Consider the following 11,024-nt stretch of genomic DNA (forward strand, 5'->3'; position numbering starts at 1 on the left):
GAAATGACAATAATAATGAAGGAACTGCTCAAAAAGTCTGAAGAAGAAACATGTAAGAAAATAGAACAAAGGCAAGGGACAGAAGCATTAAATGAAAAATATAGAAAGGACTTACATCATAGTTTTCTGATTTTGAAAATGTTTTAAAAGTTTAATAACTATTTTTAATGTTATCTTTAATATCTTTACATGTAGTAAAGTTACCACTTAAAATTACACACTGCTGAAAATTAAATTATTTGGAATAATGAATTATACAACTACCACAAGCTTTATTCTCCTTTCTCATAAAGGGAGAAGTTTATGCCAGTTTCTCCTCTTGGACTAAAATTAATTAGCTGTTGCTGGAAAAAAGCCCCTAATTTCAATCAGATTTCTCTCATCCTATCTTGGTTATTTCCTATGTTGCTTGGAGTTATCACCAATGTATCTGGATTTGTCAATGTAAGTTTTTATTTCACTTTTAGAGTCTCCTAAAGATTCAAACAGGCTTTTCCTTTGCACTTACTATAGCTACAAGAGGAGTTATAGAACACTTCTAATTCTAAAACATACAAAATCATACTTAACAAAAATTCGTAGTTTGGAGACCAAAATAGCTTTGCTTTTTCTTTGCGTGGGACTAGAGGTTGAACCTAGCTCCTTGAACAGAGCTATATCCTCAACCCCTTTTTTGAGACAGGGTCTTTTCAAAGTCACAAATTACCCAGGATGGGCTAGAATTTGTAATCCTTCTGCTTCAGCCTCCCAGATAATGAGATTATAGGTGTGTGCCACACCTAGCTATCGAAATAAGTTTTCAATCTAATTTTCCATGATCTTTATTTATCATAGTCCTTGTATGTTATAGCTATTTTTGCTTGATGCTTTATTTTTTTATATTGACTGATAATGAAAAACAATTATAAAAACATCTACATTTGCTTCTGAAATACTAATGTTTTTAAATGTTTAAGAAATATCAAATATACAACTTCCAAATAATGAATGCTAAAGTTGCAATTATCTTCACAAATGTGTTGGGTTAGGTTTCATACACTGACAGCAAAACAAAAAAAGCAGCCAGTTTTACCAACTAGGAATTACAAATGAACGGCTGCAGAATTTTATGAATATGAACTTTCTCATATTCTGTTTATATAATTATCACATAATATATATATATTAAACAATCTTTAAAAAATCAGACCCATATATTTAGGGTTTTAGAACCACTGGAAAAAAACCCACAAACTGACACCCAAACTCTGCAGATTGTTACCTGGCGCTTCACTGCATGCATTTCTGTTAGACTGGTGTAGTATTCTCCTAGCATGTGCTGTAGGAAAGGGCAGACATAGGGTGAACATAAAAGGTGTGTGAATAGTAAAGACAGGGTCAATAATATGAATAAATGAATGAAAAAAAGAAATAAGCAAATTAAATTGTTTGCCTCAATAAAATGTTATCACAAGGTATATATTTTATGTTCTACTTAAAAATAATCTCATTAGGGAGAATCTCAAAAGGTTTGCTAGAATCGTACATACTGTGACTGATGATGACGATCATAATAAACTTTTACTAGTTTTTTAAGATATACATCGGAGTAAATCACAGCTCCAGTGGGAGAAGGGAACTGCTTAGTTCAATACTAGCAATAATCTAAGCTACACTCTAATAATCATGCATTAGAAGTAGAGTAAGAAGTAGTAGTACATGGTACAAAGAATTTTGCAGAATGGCTAAACATTCTAACACACTATGGCTATCAATTACTTAAGTAATGATATTGAATTACTCAGCCTTTAAAATTTAGTGCCCTTCCCCAACTGTCTGTGAAGCTCTCCATGTCTGGTAAAGACAGTAAAGGGAGGAACATTACAAAATTTTGGTAAAAATCTGGGTCTAAGACAACAGAATTCTTATTCTTGCCAAAAGAATCCTGGACTTAACAGTTCAAACTTCACACAGGAGTGGTGGTGTATGCCTACAGTTCTAGCACTCTGGGAGGCTTACCAAGTTCTAACCCATACTGGGCAATTTACTGAGACCCTGTCTCCAATCAATCAATACAGGTACTGTGGATATAACTCAGCGCAAAGGCCCTGGGTTCAACTCCCAGTGATACACATACCTACACAGTTCAAACCTCATGGCTACTATTTCTTAGCAATATGAGGCTGAGGAAGTTATTTTAAAATACAAACAAGTATGATTTCAAAATGCAAGTAAGTGTAATATTTCTGTTCTGACTACAAAAGTAGTAAATACTCAAAAAGTTTTAGAAAATAAAGATGAGTTTTGAAGTGATAAAACTACTATTAAATTATTGGTGCATTTTCTTCTGGCCTTTTTTTCAGTTACTGTTTTGTTTATACATAGTTAGAATCATACTATTCAGACAACACTAAATCCTGACTTTTCCCATTCACTTCTGTTTTCTTAGGATGAATTCCAGCAACAACAACTACTGAGTTAAGGCAATGATTTCTGAAGCTTTCCCAGAAAGTTGTACCAATTTATACTAAAAGCACTTTATCAAGTACTGGGAAAAAAATTAAGGTACCCTCTCTGATTATGATTTGTCTTCTAAAAATGGAAATAAAACCAACTTAGCATTATGAGGCTAAAATGTGATATGCACATAATTTCCTTAATAATAAATTAAAATATATTAATTTTGAAAACTTGTAAATAATAAAGCATAATACTACCATTTTCACTAAGGGTTTTATCAATGAGACTATCTCTATAGTATATCTATACCTCTATGTCAATGAGACTGATTCCTTCTCTGTATTTCCTTGAGATTTCTTCATAAACCAGGAAAGTATTAGTACTTACTTACACTAAAATAAGGGCCTATTCTAAAAAATAGCTCAGTGGCACAAGCGCCTGCCTGGGAAGTGCAAGGTCCTGAGGTTGCTTCCCAAAAGCAAAAACCAAAAACAAACAAAAAAACTAAAATAATGGCAAATGTATGGCTCCACTGAGTCCATAAACACTTAATGAGAGCCTAACATGTATCAGGTATTATACTGACACCGAATATATATATACTGACACCGAGTATTTCTGTGAAATATAAAAAGTATTATCAGTTGCCAAGGGATGCAAAAGGGTGACACAGACACTTAAATAAGTAAATACTTTATAATATGATGGAGACAACAAGTAGGTTTACACAGGCTCCAGTGGAAACAAAAAGGAAAAAAAGAGCTATTCTAGTTTGGATTCAGATAAAATTTCAGGGTTTCAGAACAAAAATTTTATGTGACTAGCAGTAAAAAGGGCAAAAAATGGACTTTAGAAAAAAAAGACAACCGGTGAGGTAAAAAATAATCAGCTACAGGGAAACCCAAATGCCACTGAAAGAACAAGGCAGTGGTGCGAAACAAGGCTGGAGCGCCACAGAGGCGCCAAATGCCGCAAGACCGTGGTGCTACACCAGGAACTCACACTTCATCCAACAGGCACGGCAAAGCCGAGAGCTGTAAGCAGGGGTATGATGTGATTTCATACCAAATTCTTATTTAGAGAAGAGTCTCAGAATTTAAATTAAAAGTTCCACATTAATGTCCACTACTGTTTCTTTATTAATAATTTTAGTAAATATGTCTAAAAAAAGTATCACAACAAAAAATACTTCCCATTTATATTTTTTGATGTCAAGGAATGTGTACCATAATCTCTACTCTAAAACCTCACACACGACAGAAGTGTGTTGACTCAGTTTTAAAAACTGCTTTAATGTAGCTTTTCAAATCTTAAAAACTCTTTAGATAAAAAAAAAGAAAGAACATACCTGAAGATATTTCTGTAGACCTACTATATTTTATTATTTTTTCCAGCTGCTCATGATTCTTTCTGCTGAATACTTTTGCTTGAATAGGCTCTTCAGTCTGGGCTGAATGTCTGTTCCTACTTTTGCAAGGTTCACATGTGCTAGACATACTGGCACTTTCATACCCTTGAGTAAAAAAAGTGACAGCTGTTACCAAGTGCTACTAACTTGGAAGTGAAAAGGAAATGATTTCCATAGTGAAATAGCACAAACAACTCACTTTAGAATGCTATGAAGGTTTGGTATACACAGAACACGAAACAGTAAGTTATGTCTTGGCAATATGTTTACAGTAACTTTGGAAGCACAAGATAAAAGTGATGCATTCTATCATATTACTACCTTGATAAATATCTTTGTGAATATATCTTAAGTCTAACTACAAAATAAGGCAAGTCTTATATGACCCAAATTCTCTACCAGACTCCAACTTAACAATTTTTCAATATTAGCAAACAAAAAAGAAGCACATCTAATCTATAAATACTCATAATAAAGAGTAATGGGCATTAGTCAAACACATCTGCCTCTACTACACCTTCTGTGTCACATAACTTAGTTTAAAAGGTCCCACTCACCCATACATACATTCTAGAAATTTTCCCTCTAAATTTTTTTCATCCGATACTCATTTTCCTATATAGGAATTCAACTCTTTTTGTTCTGCATGGATAGCTGGAATTATGGCTTATATCTAGATGCACTCCCAAAGCCTCATACCATCACAGGTGAGGGTTTTCAGAGGTGGCTGGATCTAGGGTATGTAATGCTATAATTAAGAGTATGTGATTACTAAATTAGTCCACTGATTGTTCAGCACAGTTTGGGTGTGGATATTGGGAAGGCTCACTCTGCATGAGTGCTACCTGCCCTAAGGGCATGCAGCCTGAATAAAATATATGCAATACAATGATAGCTGCTACTGTCATCACTTGCTGCTTGCTATTTCACTGCCTTACTGCTCTGAGGCGTTCTGCCCACCATGAATTGTTTCTCCTCTGGGATGCCTGTCTGTCATGCCACCTTGGCTTGGAGCCAGCTATGACTGAAACTTCTACAAACTGTGAGCCAAATAAACCTTTCCTCCTTTAACTTTGGTGTCGAGTACTTTGTTTTAGCAAAGAGAAAAGTAACTAAGACAGTACTTATCATCTTCCCACAGAGTTAAAATGCACACTGGTTAATATACTAAGTCCTCATTGTTACTGGGTTTTACTTTTGGATATTTTACATTCTAACTGTTCAACTTATCCATTTCAACTACTCTTTGCAGAGGGTACTGGGAATTGAACTTAAGACCTCATGCTTGCCAGGCAGGTGCTGCACCACTGAGCTGTATTCCCAGCTCAAGTTATCTATTCCAAAAACAAAAAAACTCACATACTTATCTATTTCAGAGCCATTTTTCATTTAGCTAATAAAGTTATGCAGCATGCTTAATCATCTGTTCAGGCAAGTCCTATCTAGCATCTCTGTTTTTTGAGTAATCTTAGATACTTATCTTTATAAGCTTTGAAAGTTTCTTTTCAATTTCAAAAACAATCAAAATGTGATCAAATTAAAGATATTTGGAGAGGACTGGTACTTCATAATTTTATCATTTCCATTTTAGAACATGGTTATGTTCTCATATTTGTTCAATCATTTTTCATGTTCAAAAATATTTTATAGATTTTTATAAACCTAGTATTTTCCCTGTTAATACAGATAAATATTTGTACACTTAACTAGCTACTTTAACAGTTCACCTTGTTAACTCTAGTATTTATTTTCCAATGTTTCTTGGACTCTTTTTATAAAAATACTATCCAAAAAATACATAAAATTTATTTCCCTGTTTTCCTAATATCTATTCCAATTACTTAATTTCTGCTCATAATGCTTTCCAACCAATGCTAAAAAACAGTGGCAACACTTGTGTAGTTTCCAATTTTGACAGAAATGTCTCTGGAGTACCTCCATTTCAGTGATACTTGTGACTGGCTTTGGCTAGGCCTTTATTATATTTAAATGCTCTTTTCTTTGAGACAGGGTGCTGCTATGTAGTCTACACGTGCCTTAAACGTGTGATCTTTCTGCCTCAGCCTCCCAAGTGCTGTGATTACACATGTGGACCACTATACTCAGTTTAAGTAATTATTTTCTTATGTTTGTTTTTACTTAGAATTTTTATTAGGGATTGCCAAATTTTATCTAATTATTATAATTTTAATCATTTTAATTTGATATAGTAAGTTATGTTCACAGATTTCCTAGAAAGGAAACATGACATTTTTGAAATTAACCCGAGTAATAACTGTCCAATATTCTTTTGATACAGTGTATTAATACAGAGATTATTCTACTGTTTTCTTTACTAAAATACTACCTCTCCTCTTTAACTTTCCTACATAAAGATAACTATTCTGAATCTTAAGTTGTTTTCTATGGCTTTTCTCAGATCAGACGTAACAAATCTTGTTTTCCTGACAGTAAAGCCAAGGTCTCTTGGCTAAGTACAGAATTTTTGAATTTTAATTCTTTTTTTGACTATGCCTAAGTTATTTTACTTTCTTCTACTTCTTTGTATTTATATAGAAAATATTACCTAATGTTAGTTGGGTGTGGGTTTTTTTTTGTATGTAACTTGTGCTTTTCTGCATTTAATTACTGCTTCTCCATCTGTTCACTTTCCCCTTCTTTTTTCATATATCAGATCCCTTAAGCCTCTAATCCTTTCCTCTTGATTTTTATCTCAGTACTTTTTGTTCTGTGTAATAATTCTCCTCCCCCTTGATTTTCTAGTCAAATGTGGGATTTGAAAAGCACATTTACCCATGTGCTTTTCAAATAATCTAAACATTGTCTTTTTTTTTTTTTTACTTTTAAAGAACTTATGTTATGATTGTATTTCCCTCAGTAATTCTTTCACTAGGTTTTGCCTGTTTTAGTGGTCTGCGGCAGTTTTCTCTCTGATTGCTAGTAGTTCTCTTTTCTATTCACTTACTTAGTCATGACTCTTAGCTACCCTTAAGGATATATCCAAATGTTGTATATTTAATGGTGGCACACTCAAAGTGCAGGGTAGGCTCTTCCCTATGGCCAAGAAACATTCAACTAGCAAGTTGTCAGTGTACCATCAACACAGTAAGTTTCTTTATGCCTCAATGTCCTCAGTTAGAAAGGCTAATGCTCTCCCACCTGCCAGGTTGGAAAGGACTGCCATACAGCCATTCAGTAAGTACACTTCCGCCCATTAGGATCTTAAAGCAGCCTAAGATTACAACCCTTGGAGGTGAGAAGATGGGCAAAGAGTGAGGGGTTACACTGGTCTTTTCTAACACAGCTTTCTCCCTGGAGCTCTGATCTTGCCACAGATCTAATGAAAGAGCCAGTGAAACCTAAAGTTTTATTCCTTATGTCCTCCAATCATAGCAGCTGCTCTGATATCAAATAGATTCCTAAGATACTATGTTGTTTCCATCATATCCTATCTGGATTCAACATTCTCTTTTTATTTCTAAGGTCTTCACTCAAGGCTGTTCAAGGATTGCATTATCTCAAAATTACTTTGTGTTTTCCTTGCTGGTCTTCTGGGCTGAAGTCAAGCCATTCCCATCCACTCTGCAAGAAACTCACTGGAAAAAGAACCTTCATGATTATGATAGTCACATAAAGCAGGTCTAGAAATAAAGGTTACAAATGCGAAATTATAATGTTAACTGACTTAACTGGAAGTACTGTTGGTAGTGTCATTTAATTAACAATATATGATGCTCTGAAGAAAAACATTTAAGTATGTCATTCTAACATGAACATTTATATAAATGAAATTAAGTTTTTGATGACTATCACTGAATCACATATGAAGTACTGAATGATTTCAAAGTTAAAATATAGGTTGACATACACAAAATTCTCTTTAGAAAGCCCCAGTAGGCTCTACAAAAAAGGTATACAACTGAAACTGTGAGAAGCCAGCTACGATTAAGATGCTTTGAGAAGAGGAGAGAATATGGTTTTGTAGATAACTTTCAAGCTTAACACATCAAAAACTAGTTCTCCAAGGTTAAAGCACTGATAGATGGCTGAACTGTTTCTCTCTGGAGCATTTTAATAAGTTGCATCCAGAGGAAGTAGCAAAATTAATCAAAGTTAATACTTCAGAGTAACACTGACTAGGCTAGCTGGTGTAACAGCAACAGAATAATACATGATATTCATTACTTTAAGGGTGTTCTCTCCTACTTCATCACTTTCCCTTATCCTCGTTCTGCTCTTCTCACCATGAGTAGCTAACACACAAGGAAATAACTAATGCTTCTACTTGTGCCTCCACTGAAGGGAAATGGCTCAGCCACAGCATACCGGAGACCATATACATGTTCAAAGAGATCAGAGGTAAGGACTGAACCATTGCTCAATCTCAGTCTTGGCAGAAGGCCTTATGACCCTCCTAAACGTACAGCTGCTTTACAGCCGTTTTCTATTTTCTTCCCTTTCCCTGGGAGGCTGCCAGGAGATAATTTCTCACTTTCTCTAGGTTCTGAGGAAACATGACACTTTTCTGTCACCGCTGGGCGTACATCTGCAGAATATAAAATGGCTTAGCTGCAGTTTAGCTCTGACTCTACAGTAGCAGGACATCCCACCACTCATTTTGCAGTTCTCATCTAGCCCTTTATTTTAGTGTTGCTCTCTTCAAGTGAGATAAGGGAAACAGCTAGCTCCTTCAGCTACTCTGCCTTTCTCTACCTATGCAAGTAATAAACTGGATTTTAAAAGCATTCTTTTTTACCCTGCTCTTTTCTTTCTTCACCAGCCAAAATCTGTCAGGTTTTTCTTTGCTTATTGCTTTCTAACTATACCATGTCAGACTTTATTAGTATCAGGAGAGGGAAGAGCAAATGCAAGACGCAAGAATAGTTAGAAATCAGTAGGTTAGAAACTCAGTACAGGGGCTGGGGACTTAGCTCAGCGGCAAAAGCACCTGCCTGGCAAGTGCAAGGTCGTGAGTTCGGTTCCTGGTACCGGAGAAAAACCAAAAAAAAAAAAAAAAAAAAAAAAAAAGAAACTCAGTACATTAACAACTCTACCCAGTTTTCCAAGGAAAGAATGAAGATCTAGACTACGCTAGTCTAATAAATTTGGGACATTATAACTAGCTGTCCTACAGTTTCTAAGAGAGCAATGTGAGAACGACTGCTGGTCTACGTGTCGTATTCTTTTCCCTTTCCCAGTTCTTATTTCACTTCTTCCCAGCTCTATACTTTTCTTATTGTTACTACAACTTGGAATGCTTTCCAGTATTATCTTGCCCCATCCCCATTTACTACTTCCTTTATGACACAATAAACACCCTTTTTCTAACAAACCTTAGCTATTCCAATCCCACAAAGAAAATAAAAATACTACAAATCACTTGTTTAGTTCAGCACTTGTGAGGCTTTTATGCGTACATCTTCACATAAAACATGGAATCTTGGTAAAAAGCACATTTAAGACTGATTCAGTATGCAGCAAGCACAATAATGTGTGCATTTCTAACAAGGTCCAGAAGAAGCCAATGCTGTGTGTCCCCAGTTCACATTCTGGATCACTAGGGCTGAGCTGACTGACTTGATTTGCCACATATCAGCGGGACTTTGCTGTATGTCATCTGCCTCTGCCAGCAAGTCTTGTTTGTGTGTGTGCCACACAGTGGGGTTCTCACTAACAGATGGTCTCAGGTGTCTGTTTAACAAACGTGAAGGTGTACTCTGGCACATATTCTTAAATATGAAGGAAAAGAACTCAAAAATCACAATGTCAACTTTTGCCATAAAGTAAAAAAGCTAAATTGTATGAGGTATGGTTGAACTATATGGTAAATGTTTAAGTTTTTAAAAATTATTACAGTACAAGAATTGATTCAAATATTTATCTTTCATGATCATTTCGACTTTGGGGAAAAGTGAGATGTTGCACAGGGCCAGACCTAGTACATAAGCAGAATGAGGACACACTGTAATGTTTTTACAAGTGTGCTTTCCCACTGGATGGCTCTGGAAAGCAGCGTTCTCTATATTTTTAAGATCACACCTCACCTTGAAAATATACTCATGAAAGAAGACATCCAGAGATGCTTCAAAAAATGGCAAGAATGATGAGTATGTTTGAAGTAAGGGAAAGTGTTCTGAGGAAGACTAATGGTAGTACAGCTTTTACTGTAATAAATTTTAAAAAATTTAAACACTCACCATATTTTTCAGTTGCACCTCATATGTAAGAAACAGTAATTCCCAAGAATAGAGATGTTTCAAAGAAAATACAAACATCAGTATTTCAAAGCTTTGGCAGACATAACCATTAAGCGGCTAGCGGCTAAAACATGACTACGTAAAGTGTAGTCCACAAACCAAAATTGGCAAAATACAAGTCTGTTAAAAATGTAGAGCCTCAGGTCCCTCCTAAACCAACTAAGTTAGAATCTGCACTTAAGACAGCATTCCCAAGTAGTCTTATATGAAATACTGAATTTTAAGAAGCACTGTCCCAGCAAAACCAAATGCTGGAGTTCTGTGGTGCCTACGACATGTGTGCCGACCTATGACACATGTGCCGCAGCCAGCTATTTGTTATCATTAGAAGCTCTAAAAGGTTTGCAATCACTGCTCTAAGTTGAACAAGAGAATGTCAGAAGAAAAAATACTACCTTTCTTCACTTATTCATAGATCAAAAACATTTTTATGGGGCAAGACACTAAAGAATAAAAATTGTAAGAGTACACAAAGGAAGCTCTCAAAATAGCCATTACTGACTTAAATATTCTCTGGTCATACTAATAGTAATCTTTGCAAAAGCATAACAGTTGTGGGGATAGTTTCAGAACACTGGTTACTAGATAAATCAGTTTCTCCCAAACTTTTATAACTGGAAAATTATTTCAAGGCTAGTGATGATGGTGTTAATAAAAAAATGCTATTCCTGTTCAAATCTGCCTGTTTAATTATCAGATCCTTCATGTGTGGAAAGGGGTAGGAAGCAAGGCCTTCAACAACACATAAATTTTTTTAAAAAGTGCACATATCTGTAGTTTTCATTAAATTTTTAGAAAGGATTCCATCACTCAAAGACAGTTAATATAAATGCTGCCAAATTTTGTGTGTGTGCTTACCATCTTGTCTAGTGAAACCCTGTATTATTGTTAATAATTTTTACATTTCTGCTGATGTTGTT

The 11,024-nt window shown here is 35.2% G+C and overlaps 1 protein-coding gene across 10 annotated transcripts in view; it reads right to left on the bottom strand.

Moving 5' to 3' along the window:
• Positions 1–11,024, bottom strand: part of Pcm1 (pericentriolar material 1) — a 93,426-nt gene that overhangs the window by 35,224 nt on the left and 47,178 nt on the right. For 7 of the 10 annotated variants that reach the window (XM_013508601.1, XM_005412196.2, XM_005412195.2 and 4 more), the window contains 2 exons: positions 3,788–3,952; positions 1,262–1,318 (listed from right to left, as the gene is read on the bottom strand). In XM_013508601.1, coding sequence (XP_013364055.1) covers positions 1,262–1,318; positions 3,788–3,952 — 222 coding nt within the window. The remainder of the gene's footprint in view (positions 1–1,261; positions 1,319–3,787; positions 3,953–11,024) is intronic. The other 3 variants (XM_005412198.2, XM_005412197.2, XM_013508599.1) reach the window with 1 other exon arrangement.

The sequence above is a fragment of the Chinchilla lanigera genome, unplaced genomic scaffold (genome assembly GCF_000276665.1).
Source record: "Chinchilla lanigera isolate Chin_1 unplaced genomic scaffold, ChiLan1.0 scaffold00151, whole genome shotgun sequence".
Lineage (NCBI taxonomy): Eukaryota > Metazoa > Chordata > Mammalia > Rodentia > Chinchillidae > Chinchilla > Chinchilla lanigera.